This window comes from Agelaius tricolor, unplaced genomic scaffold (genome assembly GCF_023055355.1).
Source record: "Agelaius tricolor isolate 1412-34295 unplaced genomic scaffold, bAgeTri1.0.p SCAF_55, whole genome shotgun sequence".
NCBI classification, from domain to species: Eukaryota; Metazoa; Chordata; class Aves; order Passeriformes; family Icteridae; genus Agelaius; species Agelaius tricolor.
Window position 1 is genome coordinate 2,038,353 of NW_027269315.1, and position 20,330 is coordinate 2,058,682.

The 20,330-nt window shown below is 62.4% G+C and overlaps 1 protein-coding gene across 2 annotated transcripts; it reads right to left on the reverse strand.

The window, feature by feature from the left end:
- Positions 1 to 2,820: 2,820 nt before the first annotated feature.
- SHMT2 (serine hydroxymethyltransferase 2) lies at positions 2,821 to 19,459 on the reverse strand. Of its 2 annotated transcripts, XM_071456083.1 has the most exons (12): positions 19,316 to 19,459; positions 15,612 to 15,809; positions 14,807 to 14,886; positions 12,794 to 12,994; positions 11,439 to 11,520; positions 10,306 to 10,428; positions 9,584 to 9,723; positions 7,515 to 7,680; positions 6,220 to 6,319; positions 5,408 to 5,563; positions 4,431 to 4,538; positions 2,821 to 3,526 (listed from the first exon to the last, which is right to left on the reverse strand). In XM_071456083.1, the coding sequence occupies exons 1-12, from the start codon at positions 19,337 to 19,339 to the stop codon at positions 3,399 to 3,401; spliced, it is 1,506 nt and encodes a 501-aa protein (XP_071312184.1). In that variant the 5' UTR covers positions 19,340 to 19,459; the 3' UTR covers positions 2,821 to 3,398. The 2 variants fall into 2 exon arrangements, with proteins under 2 accessions (XP_071312184.1, XP_071312186.1); XM_071456085.1 differs by lacking the exons at positions 12,794 to 12,994; positions 14,807 to 14,886; positions 15,612 to 15,809; positions 19,316 to 19,459 and adding an exon at positions 12,089 to 12,213.
- Between the last annotated feature and the right edge of the window lie 871 nt (positions 19,460 to 20,330).

Below are 20,330 nucleotides of genomic sequence, written 5' to 3' on the forward strand. Positions count from 1 at the left end.
AATTGAAACTTTTATGGTTTTCCAGAGCCTGGGGTGGAGTGGGGGCAGCAAACCGGATCCTTTATGGTTTTTCAAAAGCCTGGGGGGCAGCAAATTGGATTCTTTATGGTTTCCCAGAGTTTGGGGGCAGCAAATTGGATTCTTTAGGGTTTCCCAAAATTTGGGAGCAGATATTGGTTCCTTTAGGGTTCCCGAGAGTTTGGGGGCAGCAAATTGGATCCTTTAGGGTTTCCCAGAATTTGGGGGCAGCAACCTGGATCCTTTAGGGTTTCCCAGATCCTGGGAGCAGCAAATTGGATCCTTTATGGTTTTCCAAAAGCCTGGGAGCAGCAAATTGAATCTTTTAGGGTTTTCCAGAGCCCAGGGGCAGCAAATTGGATTCTTTATGGTTTCCCAAAATTTGGGAGCAGCAAATTGGATTCTTTAGGGTTTCCCAGAGTTTGGGGGGCAACAAACTGGATCCTTTAGGGTTTCCAGAGCCTGAGGGGGGTCAGCACTGGATCCTTTATGGAATCCCAGAACTTGGGGGCAGCAAACTGAATTGTTTATGGTTTTCCAGAGCCTGGGGTGGGATGGGGGCAGAAAATTGAATCCTTTAGGGTTTCCCAGATCCTGGAAGCAGCAAATTGAAACTTTTATGGTTTTCCAGAGCCTGGGGTGGAGTGGGGGCAGCAAACTGGATTCTTTAGGGTTTCCCAGATCCTGGGAGCAGCGAATTGAATCCTTTAGGGTTTCCCAGATCCTGGGAGCAGCACATTGAGACTTTCCTGGTTTCCCAGATCCTGGGAGCAGCACATTGAGACTTTTCTGGTTTCCCAGATCCTGGGAGCAGCACATTGAGACTTTCCTGGTTTCCCAGGTCCTGGGAGCAGCACATTGAGACTTTCCTGATTTCCCAGGGCGTGGGGGCCCAGCCCTGGATCCTCGATGTTTCCCCAGAGCCCCGAGCACGGCGGTGCCCGTGTGACCCCCCCGGGGACGCTCCCATGGCCCGGCAGCCCCAGGAGCCCCTCGGGACCCCGGGGCCGCTTCCGCTCCCACGGCCCAGGGACCCCCGGGAGGGGAAGGGGCTGGGAGGGGCGGGAGAGACGGGGAGGGACGGGCGGGAGCGCTGGGGGACGGGACAGGGACAGAGACGGGACAGGGACAGAGACGGGACAGGGACAGGGACAGAGACGGGACAGGGACAGAGACGGGATGGACACGGGACAGGGACAGAGACGGGACAGGGACAGAGACGGGATGGACACGGGATGGACAGGGGATGGACATGGGACGGACACGGGATGGACACAGGACACGGGATAGAGACGGGATGGACACGGGATGGACACGGGATGGACACGGGACACGGGATAGAGACGGGATGGACACGGGATGGACACGGGACAGAGACGGGACAGGGACAGAGACGGGACAGGGGACAGAGACGGGATGGACACAGGACACGGGAGACGGGACAGACACGGGACAGAGACGGGACAGAACCTGGGACACGGGATAGACACGGGGAGGGACGGGCTGGAGCCGCTGGGGGACGGGACAGGGACAGAGACGGGACAGGGACAGAGACGGGACAGAGACGGGACACGGGACAGAGACGGGACACGGGACAGAGACGGGATGGACACGGGATAGAGACGGGACAGGGACAGAGACGGGATGGACACGGGACATGGGACAGAGACGGGATGGACACGGGACAGGGACAGAGACGGGATGGACACGGGACACGGGATAGAGACGGGATGGACACGGGATGGACACGGGACAGAGCCTGGGACACGGGACAGAGACGGGACAGAGCCTGGGACAGACATGGACAGACACGGGATAGACACAGGACACGGGACAGAGCTGGGACAGACACAGGACAGAGCCGGGACAGACACGGGATAGACACGGACAGACACGGGACAGAGACGGGATAGACACGGGATGGACATGGGACAGAGACGGGACAGAAACGGGATAGACACAGGACACGGGACGGACACGGGACAGACACGGGATAGAGACGGGATAGACACAGGACAGAGCCAGGACACAGGACAGACACAGGATAGACAGGGGACAGACACGGGACAGACACAGGACGGGACACGGGACAGAGCCGGGACACGGGACAGACACAGGACAGAGCCTGGGACAGAGACGGGATAGACACAGGACACGGGACGGACACGGGACAGACACGGGACAGATCCGGACAGAGCCCAGCTGGGCGCCAGGAAAAGGGGAGGGTCCGGTCCGGTCCGGTCCGGTCGGGTCCGGTCGGGTCCCCAGGGTGTCCCCCCCCCACCGCACCCCAAAGTCCCCGGTCTCAGCACCACCCCCTGCCCTCAGAGCCCCCCAGGCTGGGGAAACTGAGGCACGAGAGCCTGAGGGGCTCCTGGCAGGGCACTGAGGGGCTCCAGGGACCCCTCCCCAACACCCAGCACAGCTCAAACACCTCCAAAGCTCTGCCCCCACTTTTATTAGCGACCCCTCCCCATAGAAACGTGCAAGATGAGGCTGCAGCAAGCAGTGCCCCCCACCCAAATGCAGGGTCTGGGGGGGTCTCTGTACCCTAACACTGAGAGCAGGGTGCGCCCCCACCCCAGGGACGCAGCACCCAAGGGTGATAACGGGAAAAAAGAGCAGGGGGAAAGGGTCTGAGGGTCTCAGTGCCCCCTCCCCAGCGCACCCAGGCTGGCAGCAGGGCCGTGCCCCCCTCAGTGGTGCCCGAAGCTGAGCATGGGGAAGACCTCAACAAGAACCTCGTGGATCCTGGCATTTGGGGGACCCCTCCCCAACATCCAGCACGGCCCAAACACCTCCAAATCTCTGCCCCCAATTTATTAGCGACCCCTCCCCATAGAAAAGTGCAAGATGAGGCTGCAGCAAGCCCAGGAAGGTTCTAACACTGAGAGCAGGATGCGCCCCCACCCCAGGGACGCAGCACCCAAGGGTGACAACGGGGGACAAAAGGAGGGGGAGGACAGGCAGAGGGTGGCTCTGAGGGTCTCAGCGCCCCCTCCCCAGCGCCCCAGGCTGGCAGCAGGGCTGTGCCCCCCTCAGTGGTGCCCAAAGCCGGGCATGGGGCAGGCACAGGCCAAGGTCTCAATGAGACCCCCAGAGTCCCTGGCACTGAGGGGCCCCAGGGACCCCTCCCCAACATCCAGCACGGCACCAAAGCTCTGCCCCCACTTTTATTAGCGACCCCTCCCCATAGAAAAGTGCAAGATGAGGCTGCAGCAAGCCCAGGAAGGTTCTAACACTGAGAGCAGGGTGCGCCCCCACCCCAGGGATGCAGCACCCAAGGGTGATAACGGGAAAAAAGGGGAGGGGGAAAGGGTCTGAGGGTCTCAGTGCCCCCTCCCCAGTGCCCCCAGGCTGGCAGCAGGGCCGTGCCCCCCTCAGTGGTCGCTGAAGCCGGGCATGGGGAAGGCACGGGCGAAGGTCTCCACGCGCCCCCGCAGCTCCTGCAGGCGCTGCTGCGTGCCCGGGTCCTGGAGCAGGAAATTCCTGAAATCCTGGAGCTTACCTGGTGTGGGGAGGGCACAGGTGAGCACCAGGGCAGCTCCAGCCCTGCCACAGGTACCCACGGCTGGGCTGGCATCGGGATGGGGTGAAGGGGTGGTGTTACAAAGGGGAGAGGGGCAGGCAGGAAGGGAGAATGGGGGAAATGGGAGGAAATGGAGGAAAGAAATGGGGGAAAGAAATGAGGGGAAAGGAATTGGTGGGAAAGAAATGGGGGGGAAATAAATGGGGGAAAGAAATGGGGGGAAATAAATGGGGGGAAATAGATGGAGGGAAGAAATGGGGGGAAAGAAATGGGGGAAAGAAAATGGGGGAAAGAAATGGGGAAAGAAATGGGGGAATAAATGGGGGAAAGAAATGGGAGGAAAGAAATGGGGGGAAAGAAATGGGGGAAAGAAATGGGGGAAATAAATGAGGGGAAAGAAATGGGGGGAAAGAAATGGGGGAAAGGAATTGGGGGAAAGGAATTGGGGGAAAGGAATGGAAAGAAATGGGAGAAATAAATGGGGAAAATAAACGGGGAGAAATAAATGGAGGGAAATAAATGGGGGGAAGGAAATGAGGGGAAGGAAATGGGAGGAAAGAAATGGGGGGAAAGAAATGGAGGGAAAGAAATGGGGGAAATAAATGGAGGGAAATAAATGGGGGGAAGAAATGAGGGGAAATAAATGGGAGGAAAGGAATGGGGGAAAGGAATTGGGGGAGAGGAATGGGGGGAGTAAATGGGGGAAAGAAATGGGGGAAATAAATGGAGGGAAATGAATGGGGGGAAAGAAATAGGGCCCCCGTGGCTCATGGGTTTTGCCACGTGGTTTTTGGGGACCAGGGTGGGCAGCAGAAGGAGCTGAGGGGCAGCAAGGAAGGGGAAATGGGGAGAACTGGGGGAAATGGGGGTCCCCAGGGCTCACTGGTTTTGCTCTTGACGTCCAAGGCCAGGGCGATGCCCTCGTCGATGAACTCCACGACCTTCTGGAAATCCTCCTCACGGAACTGGCGCGAGGTCAGGGCAGGGGCACCTGGGGACAGCGGGGACAGGGCCTGTCAGGGACAGCGGGGACAGTGGGGACAGAGCCCAGCAGGGACAGCGGGGACAGGGCCTGTCAGGGACAGCGGGGACAGTGGGGACAGAGCCCAGCAGGGACAGCGGGGACAGGGCCTGTCAGGGACAGCGGGGACAGTGGGGACAGAGCCCAGCAGGGACAGCGGGGACAGGGCCTGTCAGGGACAGCGGGGACAGCAGGGAGAGCAGGGACAGCGGGGACAGCGGGGACAGCAGGGACAGCGGGGACAGCAGGGACAGAGCCTGTCAGGGACAGCGGGGACAGCAGGGAGAGCAGGGACAGCGGGGACAGCAGGGACAGAGCCCATCAGGGACAGCGGGGACAGAGCCCATCAGGGACAGAGCCCATCAGGGACAGCAGGGACAGAGCCCAGCAGGGACAGAGCCCAGCAGGGACAGAGCCCATCAGGGACAGAAGGGACAGAGCCCATCGGGGACAGAAGGGACAGCAGCACTGCAGGGGCACCAGCCCCATGAGGGGCTCCCTCAGTCCCAGACCCCCAAGGGGCTCACGGGGTCCCAGCCCCACAAGGGCTCCCTCATTCCCAGTTCCACAAGGGCTCCCTCATTTCCAGCCCCACAAGGATCTCCCTGGGTCCCAGACCCCCAAGAATCTCCCTCATTCCCAGCCCCCCAAGAAGCTCCCTGGCCCCAAACCCCTCACTGGGCCTCCCCAAATTTGAGGACCAAGAGGTCCCCAAATTCTCGTCCCCACAAGGTCTTCCCCCCTTCCCCACCCAAACCCATCCCCAAATTCCCACTCAGAGAGGGGAGAAGCAGCAGGGCTGAGGCCCCCCAGGCCCCAGGGCAGGGGGTGCCCCTCACCCAGGCGCAGCCCCCCGGGGGTCAGGGCACTCCTGTCCCCTGGGCACGTGTTCTTGTTGGCAGTGATGGACACCAGCTCCAGCACCCGCTCTGCCCGCGCCCCGTCCATGCCCTTGGGCCGCAGGTCCACCAGCACCAGGTGGTTGTCGGTGCCCCCTGGGGAGGGAAGGACAGGGGTGAGGGGTGCTGAGCACCCCCAGACCGCTCTGCTGGGCCTCGTGGGCTCTGCAGGGCTGGCGGTGCTGCCTCTGCCCCCCAGGCCTGCTGCACGTCCCCAGCGCTGGCCTGAGACTGGGCAGAGCCACCTGGCCCCACCACGGCTCAGCCCTGTCCCCACCATGGCTCATTCTTGTCCCCAACATGGTCACTCTTGTCCCCACCATGGTCACTCTTGTCCCCACCATGGCTCAGCCTTGTCCCCAGCATGGCTCATTCTTGTCCCCACCATGGTCACTCCTGTCCCCACCATGGTCACTCTTGTCCCCAGCATGGTCACTCTTGCCCCCACCATGGCTCAGCCTTGTCCCCACCACAGCTCAGCCTTGTCCCCACCATGGTCACTCTTGTCCCCAGCATGGCTCAGCCTTGTCCCCACCATGGTCACTCTTGTCCCCAGCATGGCTCCTCCCTCCCTGACCCCACAACAGCAGGGACAGAGCCTCACCTGGCACCAGGGGATACCTAGGACAGACAGACAGACAGACAGACAGACAGACTCACCTGACACCAGGGTGTACCTGGCACAGACAGACAGACAGACAGACTCACCTGACACCAGGGTGTACGTGGGACAGACAGACAGACAGACTCACCTGACACCAGGGTGTAGCCCCTCTGCAGCAGCGCCTGTGCCATGGCCTTGGCGTTCCTCAGCACCTGCTGGCAGTACTGCCTGAAGGCCGGGGAGCTGGCCTGGGGACACGGACACCATCGGCATGGGGGACACCACATGGGGCAGGGGGGACACCACAGCACAGGGGACACCCCAACACCCCACAGACATGGGGGACACAGACACCATCGGCACAGGGGACACCCCAATGGGGCAGGGGGGACACCATGGCATAGGGGACATCCCATGGCACAGGGGACACCCCAATGGGGCAGGGGACACCCCAAGACCCCACAGACAGGGGGGACAAGGACACCATTGGCACGGGGGACACCAACAGGGCAGGGGAGACACCATGGCATAGGGGACACCCCAATGGGGCAGGGGACACCCCATGGCACAGGAGAAACCCCATGGCATAGGGGGGACACACCATAGAACAAGGGGGACACCCCAACACCCCACAGACAGCAGGGACAGGGCACCCCATCAGCATGGGGGACACCCCATAAGCACAGGAGAAACCCCATGGCATAGGGGGACACCCCATAGCACAGGGGGGACACAGGACACCCCATAACACTTGGGGACACCCCATCAGGACAGGGGGACACTCCATAGCACAGGGAGCACAGGGGGGACACCCCACAGCACAGGGGGGACACCCCAACACCCCATGGCACAGGGGACACCCCAACAGGACAGGGGACACCCCATAGCACAGGGGACATGCCAAAACCCCACAGCACAGGGAGGACACCCCATAGCACAGGGGGGACAGGGGGGACACCCCGTAAGTACAGGGGACACCCCAGAGCACAGGGGGGATACCCCATAAGTACAGGGAACACCCCAGAGCACAGAGGGGACACCCCATAAGTACAGGGGACACCCCAGAGCACAGGGGGGACACCCCAGAGCACAGGGGGGATACCCCATAAGTACAGGGGACACCCCAGAGCACACAGGGGGACACCCCATAAGTACAGGGGACACCCCAGAGCACAGGGGGGACACCCCAGAGCACACGGGGGACACCCCAGAGCACAGGGGGACACCCCAGAGCACAGGGGACACCCCATAGCACAGGGGGACACCCCATAAGTAAAGGGGACACCCCATAGCACAGAGGGGACACCCCAGAGCACAGGGGGACACCCCAGAGCACAGGGGGGATACCCCATAAGTACAGGGGATACCCCATAAGCACAGGGGACACCCCAGAGCACAGGGGGGACACAGGACACGCCCTCCCCAGCCCCCCCCAGCACAGACCTGTTTGAGGGCCACGGCCACGGCAGCAATGGCGTGGTTGTGGGGTCCCCCCTGCAGCGAGGGGAACACGGAGAAGTTGATCCTGTCCTCCAGGTCGTAGAGCGTCTCCTTGCCCGTCCTCTTGTCCACCGAGCGCACGCCCTTGCGGTAGAAGATCAGCCCTGACCTGGTGGCAAAGGGACACTGTCACCTCTCCTGCCCGGGGGGGACACTCAAGGGGCACAAGGGGGTCCCTCATTGCCAGCCTGAGGCACCCTGGGGTCCCCCAAAGGGATTCCCTGGGTCCCAGCCCCTCACTGGGGCTCCTTCATTCCCAGTTCCCCAAGGGGCTCCCTGAATCCCAGCCCCACAAGGGGGTCCCTCATTCCCAGCCCCACAAGGATCTCACAGGGTCCCAGTTCCCCAAGGGGCTCCCTGAATCCCAGCCCCACAAGGGGGTCCCTCATTGCCAGCCTGAGGCACCTTGGAGTCCCCTTGGGGTGCACCCACAAGAGGGTCCCTCATTCCCAGACCCCAAGGAACTCATTGGGTCCCAGCCCCTCACTGGGGCTTCCTCTGTCCCAGCCCCCCAAAGGGCTCACAGAGTCCCAGCCCCACAAGGGGGTCCCTCATTCCCAGCCCCCCAAGGGGCTCACAGGGTCCCAAAAGAAGCTCCCGGGGTCCCAGCCCCTCACTGGGGTCCCCTCATTCCCAGCCCCCTAAGGAGCTCCCTAGGTCCCAGCCTGGGGCACCCTGGGGTCCCCTTGGGGTGCACCTGGGGCTCCCAGGGGTCCCAGTCCCTCAAGGGGGTCCCTCAATCCCAGCCTCTCACTGGGGTTCCCTCATTCCCAGTCCCCCAAGGGGCTCACAGGGTCCCAACATGAGGCACCTTGGGGTCCCCTTGGGGTGCACCTGGGGCTTCCTGGGGTCCCAGCCCCACAAGGAGCTCCCTCATTCCCAGCCACCCAAGGGGGTCACAGGTCCCAGTCCCTCAAGGGGGTCCCTCAATCCCAGCTTCTCACTGGGGTTCCCTCATTCCCTGACCCCCAAGGAGCTCCCTGAATCCCAGCCCCACAAGGGGGTCCCTCATTCCCAGCCCCACAAGGAGCTCCCTGGTCCCAGCCCCACAAGGAGCTCCCTCAATCCCAGCCCCACACTGGGGTTCCCTCATTCCCAGCCCCCTAAGGAGCTCCCTAGGTCCCAGCCTGGGACAACCCTGGGGTCCCCTTGGGGTGCACCTGGGGCTCCCAGGGACTCCCTGGGGTCCCAGTCCCTCAAGGGGGTCCCTCAATCCCAGCCCCACACTGGGGTTCCCTCATTCCCAGTCCCCCAAGGGGCTCACAGGGTCCCAGTCCCCCAAGGAGCTCCCTCATTCCCAGCCCTCCAAAGGCTTCACAGGGTCCCAGCCCCACAAGGGGGTCACAGGGTCCCAGCCCCACAAGGGGGTCACAGGGTCCCAGCCCCACAAGAAGCTCCTGGGGTCCCAGCCCCTCAAGGGGGTCCCTCATTCCCAGCCCCCCCAAGAAGTTCCCTCATTCCCAGGTCCCCAAGGAACTCACTGGGTCCCAGCTCCCTATGGGGCTCACAGGGTCCCAGCCCCACAAGGAGCTCCCTGAATCCCAGCCCCACACTGGGGGTCCCTCATTCCCAGGCCCCCAAGGAGCTCCCTGGTCCCAGCCCCACAAGGAGCTCCCTGAATCCCAGCCCCACACTGGGGTTCCCTCATTCCCTGACCCCCCAAGGAGCTCCCTGAATCCCAGCCCCACAAGGGGGTCCCTCATTCCCAGCCACCCAAGGGGGTCACAGGTCCCAGCCCCACAAGGAGGTCCCTGAATCCCAAGCCCCACACTGGGGTTCCCTCATTCCCTGACCCCCAAGGAGCTCCCTGGTCCCAGCCCCACAAGGAGCTCCCTGAATCCCAGCCCCACAAGGGGGTCCCTCACTCATTCCCAGCCCCACAAGGAGCTCCCTGAATCCCAGCCCCACACTGGGGTTCCCTCATTCCCAGCCCCCCAAATGGCTCCTTCATTCCCAGCCCCCCCCAGGAGCTCCCTGAATCCCTCACTCCCACCCCCCCGTGGGGGTCCCACCTGGCCCCCCTCAGGGTCTTGTGCGTGGTGCTGGTGACGACGTCCGCGTGCTCGAAGGGGGACGGGATCACCTTGGCGGCCACCAGGCCGCTGATGTGGGCCATGTCTGCCAGCAGGTAGGCCTTGACCTCGTCACACACCTGTGGGGACACCCCCGGGGTCACCTGCTGTCCCCAGAGACCCCCAGGACCCCCCAGGTACCCTCCTGATGCGGGTGTAGTCAATGAGGCGGGGGACACCCATGAGGGACACCCACGAGGGACACTGACCTGGGACACCCATCAGGGGTCACCCACCAGAGGACATCCACCTGGGGACACCCACCTGGGTCACCCACCTGGGACACCTACCTGGGGACACCCACCTGGGACACTGACCTGGGGACACCCATCAGGGGTCACCCACCAGAGGACATCCACCTGGGACACCCACCTGGGTCACCCACCTGGGGACACCCACTGGGGATACCATCAGGGACACTGACCTGGGGACACCCACCAGGGGACACCCACCTTGGACATCCATCAGGGACACCCACCTGGGTCACCCACCTGGGACACCCACCACTGATACCCACCTGGGACACCCATCAAGGACACCCAACCGGGGACACCTACCTGGGACACCCACCTGGGGAGACCCATCAGGGACACCCACAGGGGTCACCTGCTGTCCCCAGTGCCCCCCTGAGCCCCCCAGGACCCCCCAGGAGCCCTCCTCACCCTCCTGATGCGGGCGTAGTCGATGAGGCGGGCGTAGGCGCTGGTGCCCGCGATGATCAGGCGGGGACGGAAGAGACGCGCGGTCACCTCCAGCTGGGCGTAGTCAATGAGGCCTGTGGCGGGCTGGGAGGGACAGACGGACGGACAGGCGGGTCAGGCAGACCAGGGACAGACAGACCAGGGACAGACAGACAGGCCAGACAGACCAGGGACAGACAGACAGACAGGAAGGTCAGACAGACCAGGAACAGACAGACAGACCAGGGACAGACAGACAGACAGGAAGGTCAGACAGACCAGGGACAGGCAAACAGATTGGTCAGACAGACCAGGGACAGACAGACAGACAGGTCAGACAGACCAGGGACAGACAGACCAGGGACAGACAGACAGACAGGTCAGATAGACCAGGGACAGACAGACAGACAGGTCAGATAGACCAGGGACAGACAGACAGACAGACAGGCCAGACAGACCAGGGACAGACAGACCAGGGACAGACAGACAGACAGGTCAGACAGACCAGGGACAGACAGACAGACAGGTCAGATAGACCAGGGACAGACAGACCAGGGACAGGCAGACAGACAGGTCAGACAGACCAGGGACAGACAGACAGACCAGGGACAGACAGACAGACAGGAAGGTCAGACAGACCAGGGACAGGCAAACAGATTGGTCAGACAGACCTGGGACAGACAGACAGACAGGAAGGTCAGACAGACCAGGGACAGATAGGCAGACCAGGGACAGACAGACAGACAGACAGGCAGGTCAGACAGACCAGAGAGGGACAGGCAGACAGACAGATAGACAGATTGGTCAGTCAGTCCAGGGACAGGCAGACAGGTCAGTCAGTCCATGGACGGACAGACAGACAGACAGACAGACTGGTCAGCCCAGGGATGGATGGACAGATTGGTCAGCCCAGGGACAGACAGACAGACAGACAGACAGAGACAAATCGGTCAGTCCAGGGACAGACAGACAGATGGACAAGTCTCTCATCCCAGCGACGGGCAGAGAGGTCAGTCAGTTCAGGGACGGACAGACAGACAGGTCAGCCAGCCCAGGGATAGACAGACAGACAGACAGGTCACCCTGGGGACACCCTGGGGCTCCCCCCAGCTCACATCCAGCTTGTAGGGCATGGACTCGAAGAAGATGGAGGTGGCCGAGATCCGCTTGGTGTCCGTCATGTAACCGTGGGTGAGGCTGGGGATGGAACGGGGGAAAAATGGGGATGAAATAGGGGAAAAAATGGAGATAAAATAGGGGGAAAATGGGGGAAAATTTGGGATAAAATGGGGGAAAAATGGGGATGAAATGGGGAAAAAATGGAGATAAAATGGGGATAAAATCATGGGATTTTCGGGGGAGTTGGAAAGAAAGGTTGGGCCTGGGAAAATATTAGGGTAGGCCCTGGGAAGATGTTCCCCCAATTCCCCCAATCCCCAATTCCCCCATTCCCAATCCCCCAATTCCCAATTCCCCACATACTGGCCCCCATTGGGCAGGTCCATTTCCCCAGTTCCCAAATCCCAATTCCCCAATCCCCATTCCCCCAGCTCCCAATTCCACATTCCCCAATTCCCAATCCCCAACTCCCAACCCCAATCCCCCAACTCCCAATCCCCAATTCCCAATCCCCAGCTGGCCCCTGTCGGGCAGGTCCAATTCCCCAATCCCCAACCCCAAACCCCCAATCCCCAATCCCAAACCCCCAATCCCCGGCCCCTAAACCCCCAATCCCCAGCCCCCAAACCCCCCGTTCCCCCCTTACTGGCCCCCGTCGGGCAGGTCCAGCCCCATCAGGCGCTCGTGGGGCTGCAGCAGGGCCGTGTAGGCGGCCAGGTTGGGCAGGTCCAATCCCCCAGTCCCCAATTCCCAAATCCCCAATTCCCAAATTCCCAACTCCCAATCCCCCAACTCCCAATCCCCAATTCCCAATCCCCAGCTGGCCCCTGTCGGGCAGGTCCAATTCCCCAATCCCCAGCCCCCAAACCCCCAATCCCAAACCCCCAATTCCCCCAATCCCCAATCCCAAACCCCAATTCCCCCAATCCCAAACCCCCAATTCCCCAATCCCAAACCCCCAATTCCCTCAATCCCCAGCCCCCAATCCCCCCGTCCCCCCCCTTACTGGCCCCCGTCGGGCAGGTCCAGCCCCATCAGGCGCTGGTGGGGCTGCAGCAGGGCCGTGTAGGCGGCCAGGTTGGGCAGGTCCAATCCCCCAATCCCCAATTCCCAAATTCCCATGTACTGGCCCTATATACCAACTCCCAATCCCCAATTCCCAATCCCCAGCTGGCCCTTGTCGGGCAGGTTTCCCCAATCCCCAACCCCAAACCCCCAATCCCCAGCCCCTAAAACCCCAATTCCCCCAATCCCAAACCCCCAATCCCAAACCTTCAATCCCCCAATCCCCCAGCCCCCAAACCCCAATTCCCCCAATCCCCAGCCCCTAAACCCCCAATTCCCCCCTTACTGGCCCCCGTCGGGCAGGTCCAGCCCCATCAGGCGCTCGTGGGGCTGCAGCAGGGCCGTGTAGGCGGCCAGGTTGGCCGGGGAGCCCGAGTAGGGCTGGACGTTGACGCCCCAGCGGGCAGGGTCCAGGTCAAACGCCTCCAGAGCCCTCTGCTCGCACAGCAGCTCGATCTGATCCACCACCTCTGCACCCCCATAGTACCTGGGGACACCGGGGGACACCAGGGGATCACCAGGGGATCACCAGGGGGTCACCAGAGCCAGCCTGACCCCATGGGAGTGATCTGGTCCATCACCCCCATAGTACCTGGGGACACCAGGGGACACCAGGGGGACACCAGGGGGTCACCAGAGCCAGCCTGACCCCATGGGAATGACCTGATCCACTCCCATAGTACCTGGGGACACCAGGGGGACACCAGGGGACACCAGGGTGTCACCATCCTGACCCCATGGGAGTGACCTGATCCACCACCTCGGCACCCCATAGTACCTGGGGACACCAGGGGACACCAGGGGGACACCAGAGCCAGCCTGACCCTATAGGAGTGACCTGATCCACTCTCATAGTACCTGGGGACACCAGGGGGACACCAGGGGGACACCAGGGGATCACCATCCTGACCCCATGGGAGTGACCTGATCCACCCCCATAGTACCTGGGGACACCAGGGGGACACCAGGGGGACACCAGGGGATCACCATCCTGACCCCATGGGAGTGACCTGATCCACCCCCATAGTACCTGGGGACACCAGGGGGACACCAGGGGGACACCAGAGCCAGCCTGACCCTATAGGAGTGACCTGATCCACTCCCATAGTACCTGGGGACACCAGGGGACACCAGGGGGACACCAGAGCCAGCCTGACCCCATGGGAGTGATCTGGTCCATCACCCCCATAGTACCTGGGGACATCAGGGGGACACCAGAGCCAGCATGACCCTATAGGAGTGACCTGATCCACCACCCCTGCGCCCCATTTTGGGTTCATTTTGGGCTCATCTTGTGACCATTTAGGGTTTACCTTGGGTTCATTTTGTGACGATTTTGGGTTCATTCTGTGACCATTTTGGGTTCATTTTGTGGCCATTTTGGGTTCATCTTGTGACCATTTTGGGTTCATTTCGTGACCATTTTGGGTTCATTTTGTGACCATTTTGGGTTCATTTCGTGACCATTTTGGGTTTATTTTGTGACCATTTTGGGCTCATTTTGTGACCATTTTGGGTTCATTTTGTGGCCATTTTGGGTTCATCTTGTGACCATTTTTAGTTCATTTGGGGTTCATTTTGTGACCATTTTGGGTTCATCTTGGGTTCATTTTGTGCCATTTGGGTTCATCTTGGGTTCATTTTGTGACCATTTTGGGTTCATCTTGGGTTCGTTTTGTGACCATTTTGGGTTCATCTTGGGCCCCATTTTGGGTTCATTTTGGGCTCATCTTGTGACCATTTTGGGTTTACCTTGGGTTCATTTTGTGACGATTTTGGGTTCATTTTGTGACCATTTTGGGTTCATTTTGTGCCATTTGGGTTCATCTTGGGTTCATTTTGTGACCATTTTGGGTTCATCTTGGGCTCATTTTGTGACCATTTTGGGTTCATTTTGTGACCATTTTATGACCATTTTGGGTTTACCTTGGGATCATTTTGTGACCATTTGGGGTTTATTTTGTGACCATTTTGGGTTCATTTTGTGCCATTTGGGTTCATCTTGGGCTCATTTTGTGACCATTTTGGGTTCATTTTGTGCCATTTGGGTTCATCTTGGGCTCATTTTGTGACCATTTGGGGTTCATTTTGTGACGATTTTGGGTTCATTTTGTGACCATTCTGGGCTCACCTTGTGCAGCCCAGGGCGGATCCATTGAGGCCCCCTAATCAATCCCTATTCATTATTTAACTCCAATCTCTGTCCTAGATCAACCCTCACAAGGCATCACCACCGGGGAGCCCCTGGCTGGGGTCTCCTGCAGCTGAACCCCCCCCCCAAGCCCCCTCCCCACTTTACCTCTTCCCAGGATACCCCTCTGAGTATTTATTGTTCAGGCAGGAGCCCAGGGCCTCCAGCGCTGCCCGGCTGCAGAAATTCTGGGGAGGGGGGAGAAAAGTGGATGGGAATCAGAGCAGCCAAACCCCCCTAAACAGGGGGGACCCCAAGCCTGAGCCCACCCTGTGCAGGGAGCAAGGCTGGGGTCAAATCCAGGGGATGGGGGGAGATGGGTTGGGGTCAGGGGGGACACACAACACCAGGATGGGGGTCCTGGTGATCAGCCAGGGGTGAGGAGGAGGAGGATGGGATGGAACTGAGACCCCCAGGGATGATGGAGGTGGGAGAAAAGGTGCAGAGGGGGCACCAGGACCCCCCCACAATGGGGACGGGGACACGGATGGGAATTGGAGCAGCCAAACCCCCCTAAACAGGGGGTACCCCAACCCTTCCCAAGCCCCCCAGGCTCAACCCCACCCCTGCCCAAACCCCTTAAACCCCACCCCCAACCCTTCCCAACCCCCCCAGGTCAAACCCCAACCCTTCCCAAGCCCCCCAAACCCAAACCCACCCCTGCCCAACCCTTTTTCCAACCCCTCCAGTCCCGACCCCACCCCTTCCAAACCCCCCCCAAGCCCCACCCTCACCCCTCCCCACCCCCCAAACCCAGTCCCACCCCTTCCAAAGCCCCCCCAAGCCCCACCCTCACCCCTCCCCACCCCCCCAAACCCAGCCCCACCCCTTCCAAAGCCCCCCCAAGTCCCAACCCCACCCCTTCCCACGCCCCCAAACCCGACCCCACCCCTTCCCACGCCCCCAGCCCCACCTCGGATGCGATCAGCTCCAGCCCCCGGCACTGCCGATCCTTCTCCTTCTGCAGGAGGCTCCAGAGCTCGGGGTCGCTCTGGGCCAGGCTCTCCTGGCCCGTCCAGCCCGGGCAGTGCCCGGGGGCAGCGGCGGCAGCGGCGCCGTGCTGGGCCCGGAGGGGGCCCGTGCCCAGGCGGGAGCCCCAGCGCTGCAGGGTCTGCATGGGAATGGGGCACAAGGAGTGAGACCCCCCTGGAGCCCCCCAAGATGTGAGACCCCCCTGGAGCCCCCCAGCTCTGCAGGGTCTGCATGGGAATGGGGAGGGGGGCACAAGGAGTGAGACCCCCCCCCGTATGGGAATGGGGCACAAGGAGTGAGACCCCCCTGGAGCCCCCCAAGATGTGAGACCCCCCTGGAGCCCCCCAGCGCTGCAGGGTCTGTATGGGAATGGGGACACAAGGAGTGAGACCCCCCCCTGTATGGGAATGGGGACACAAGGTGTGAGACCCCCCCCTGTATGGGAATGGGGACACAAGGAGTGAGACCCCCCTGTATGGGAATGGGAAGGGGGACACAAGGCCCTGGAGCCCCCCAAGATGTGAGACCCCCCTGGAGCCCCCCCAGCACTGCAGGGTCTGTATGGGAATGGGGACACAAGGAGTGAGACCCCCCCCTCTATGGGAATGGGAAGGGGGGACACAAGGAGTGAGCCCCCTGGAGCCCCTCAAGATGTGAGACCCCCCTGGAGCCCCCCAGCTCTGCAGGGTCTGCATGGAAATGGGGAGGGGGACACAAGGTGTGAGACCCCCCCTGTATGGGAATGGGGAGGGGGACACAAGGAGTGAGACCCCCCTGGAGCCCCCCAGTGCTGCAGGGTCTGTATGGGAATGGGGACACAAGGAGTGAGACCCCCCCTGTATGGGAATGGGGAGGGGGACACAAGGAGTGAGACCCCCCCCTGTATGGGAATGGGGAGGGGGACACAAGGTGTGAGCCCCCTGGAGCCCCCCCAAGATGTGAGACCCACCCTGGATGGAGATGGGGAGGGGGACACAAGGTGTGAGACCCCCCCGGCCCCTGACAGGACAAACAGGGGACAGCAGCAGGGGTGACACCCCCAGGATCTGTCCCCAGGCACCCTGCAAGGTGTGGGCACCCCAAGGGGCACATGGGGACCCCTCAAGGGTCCACAGAGGGTGCATGAGGACCCCAAGGACCCCACAGGGACCCCAAGGACCCCACAGACCACATGGCGACCCCACAGGGTGCATGGGGACCCCAAGGACCCCACAAGAACCCCAAGGACCCTACGTGGCACATGGGGACCCCAAGGATCCTGCAGGGAACATGGGGACCCCCCCAAGGTCCACACAGGGCACATGGGGACCCCAAAGCGCACATGGGGACCCCAAGGGGCACATGGGGACCTCAAGGACCCCACAACACACATGGGGACCCCCCCCAAGCTCCTCACAGGGTGTATGGGGACCCCAAGGGGCACATGGGGACCCCAAGGACCCCACGGGGCACATGGGGATCCCCCCCAAGCTCTACAGAGGGCACATGGGGACCCCAAGGACCCTACAGGGCACATGGGGACCCCACGGGGCACATGGGGACCTCAAGGACCCCACAGCACACATGGGGACCCCCCAAGCTCCTCACAGGGTGTATGGGGACCCCAAGGGGCACATGGAGACTCCTCCATGGTCCCCCCAAAAGTACCTGGGGACCCCACAGACCACACGGGGATACATGGGGGTACATGGGGGCCCCCTCAAAGTCCTCACAAGGACCCCCAAAGACACCTGGGGATCCCCCCCAAGGGCCCCCAAAAAAAGCACATGGGGATCTCCAAAGACCCCCCAGAACACACGGAACCCCCTTAAAATTCCCCAAAAACCCCACAACAACCCCCAAAACCCCACGGGGACCCCCCCAAGCTCCGGTGCCCAGCTGGATTCGCATCCACGGGACCCCCCCTCATTGTGGCTGTGGGGGGATCCCCCCGGTGCCCACCCCCGGTAACCGGGACCCTCCCCTCATTGTGGCTGTGGGGGGATCCCCCCGGTGCCCACCCCCGGTAACCGGGACCCCCCCCCCCTCATTGTGGCTGTGGGGGGATTCCCCCCGTGCCCCCTCCCGGTGCCCACCCCCGGTGCCCGGGATCCCCCCGGTGCCCATCCCCGGTGCCCGGGTGATGTAACCGCGGCCGCCCCATTGCATCACCCGCGGGGCCGCGGGCACCGGGCAGGGGCCAAGGCCGGTGGTGGCGGGGCCGGGACCGGCCCCGGGGACTTTGGGACCGACACAAAGTCCGCGGGATGGGGGGGGGGCGCACGGTACCGGGATAGGGAGGGGGGGGGCACACGGTACCGGGATGGGGGGGGCACACGGTACCGGGATAGGGGCACACGGTACCGGGATAGGGAGGAGCACACGGTACCGGGATAGGGGCGCACGGTACCGGGATAGCGGGGGGGGCACACGGTACCGGGATGGGGGGAGCACATGGTACCGGGATAGGGGCACACGGTACCGGGATAGGGGCACACGGTACCGGGATGGGGGGGGGCACACGGTACCGGGATGCGGGGGGGCACACGGTACCGGGATAGGGAGGAGCACACGGGACCGGGATAGGGGAGCACACGGTACCGGGATGGGGGCACACGGTACCGGGATAGGGAGGAGCACACGGTACCGGGATAGGGGGGGGCACACGGGACCGGGATGCGGGGGGGCACACGGTACCGGGATAGGGAGGGCACGCGGTACCGGGATAGGGGCACACGGTACCGGGATAGGGAGGAGCACACGGTACCGGGATGGGGGCACACGGTACCGGGATAGGGAGGAGCACACGGTACCGGGATAGGGGGGGGCACACGGGACCGGGATGCGGGGGGGCACACGGTACCGGGATAAGGGGGGGGCGCACACGGTACCGGGACTGGGGTCCCGGTGCGCAGAGGGGGAGCAGGAGGAGCGGGATGGAATTGAGACCCCCCCGGGATAAAGGGGGACACGGGGGGGGAACGGAGGTACCGGGACATCCCCCCAGCCGGTAACGGGGAGCGGGACCCCCCCATAGCGGGTACCGGGATTGCTGCGACACCGGGAGCCCTGGGAGCACCGAGAGCCACCGGGAACGGGACCCGTGTGGGGTCTGGGGCTGCCCGTGCACGGGGGGCCCCGGTGGGTGTCGTCCCCCCCCGTACCGGGTACCGCGAGCCCTGTGAGCACCGGGAGCCACCGGGAACGGGACCCAGGACCCGTTTGGGGTCCGGGACTCTCCCTCCGGTCACCGGAACTTTCTGTGCACCGGGAGCCACCGGGGGATGCGGGAACCGGGGATCCGAACCGGGGATCCGTACCGGGAACCCTTATCGGGGACCGAGGATCATAACCGGGGACCCTGGATCCGAACCGGGGATCCGAATCGGGAACCGGGGATCCGAACCGGGGATCCCCACCGAGGACCCTGGATCCGAACCGGGGACCCTTACCGGGAACCTGGGATCCTTACCGGGGATCCTCACCGGGTATCCTTACCGGGATCCTTTCCGGGGATCCTTACCGGGATCCTCACCGGGGATTTTTACCGGGTATCCTTACCGGGATCCTCACCGGGGATCCTTACCGGGGATCTTTACCGGGGATTTTTACCGGAACCGGGCCCCCCCCATGCACCCCGGTCCCCGCCCCAGCCCCGGTTCTCACCGTGCCCAGCCGGAGCGGCCACATCTCGCCCTGCTCCGCACGTGGGTCCGGCCGGGTCCCGGTTCCCGGCCCCGGTCCCGGTCCCGGCCCCCGCCTGGCCCCGCCCCCACGCGCGCGCTGCCGAGGGGGCGGAGCCACCGGAGCCGCGGGGGCCGACGGGAAACTGGGGGAGCGAGACCTCCCCACCCCCCCCCAGCGGGGTCAGCCCGGTCCCTGCACCCCCATCCCCAATTCTGGGGTCCCCATCCCCAATTCTGGGGTCCCCCATCCCCAGTTTTGGGGTTCCCCGATCCCTGAACCCTCAATCCCCAATTTTGGGGTTCCCCCATCCTTAATTTTGGGGTCTTCCATCCCGAATTTTGGGGTCCTTGCGCCCTCATCCCCAATCCTGGGGTCCCGATCCCTGCACCCCCATCCTCAATTTTGGGGTCCCCCATCCTTAATTTTGGGGTATTCCAAATTTTGGGGTCCTTGCACCCCCATCCCAAATTTTAGGGTCCTCCATCCCCAAGTTTGGGGTCCCCCATCCCTAATTTTGGTCCCCTATCCCTGCAGCCCCACCCCGAATTTTGGGGTTCCCCCATCCCCAATTTTGGGGTCCTCTATCCCCAGTTTTGGGGTCCCCCATCCCTAATTTTGGGGTCCCCCGTCCCGAATTTTGGGGTCTCCCATCATTCCACCCCCTCATTCCTAATTTTGGGGTCCCTGCACCCCCCATCCCTAATTTTAGGTTCCCCCATCCCTAATTTTAAGGTTCCCCATCCTTGCACCTCCGATCCCGAATTTTGGGATCCCCCATCCCCAATTTTGGGGTCCCTGCACCCCCATCCCTAATTTCGGGATCCCCCATCCTTAATTTTAGGGTCCCCCATCCCTAATTTTGGGGTCCCCCTTCCTCCCACCCCCCTATCGCTAATTTTGCTCTCCTATCCCTGTACCCCCCATCCCAAATTTTAGGGTCCCACTTCCCCCCATCCCTATTTGGGGTCCCCGCATTCCCCATCCCGAATTTTGG

What these genes read in the sequence shown, in the direction of transcription:
- SHMT2 (XM_071456083.1), bottom strand. Translation starts at nt 19,339, where the DNA reads ATGTGGCCGCTCCGGCTGGGCACG. An exon ending in TGGAGCTGATCGCATCCGAG is followed by an intron (nt 14,887 to 15,611) that starts GTGGGGCTGGGG and finishes CCCCCTCCCCAG; the next exon opens with AATTTCTGCAGCCGGGCAGC. An exon ending in ACTACGCCCGCATCAGGAGG is followed by an intron (nt 9,724 to 10,305) that starts GTGAGGAGGGCT and finishes GTGTCCCCACAG; the next exon opens with GTGTGTGACGAGGTCAAGGC.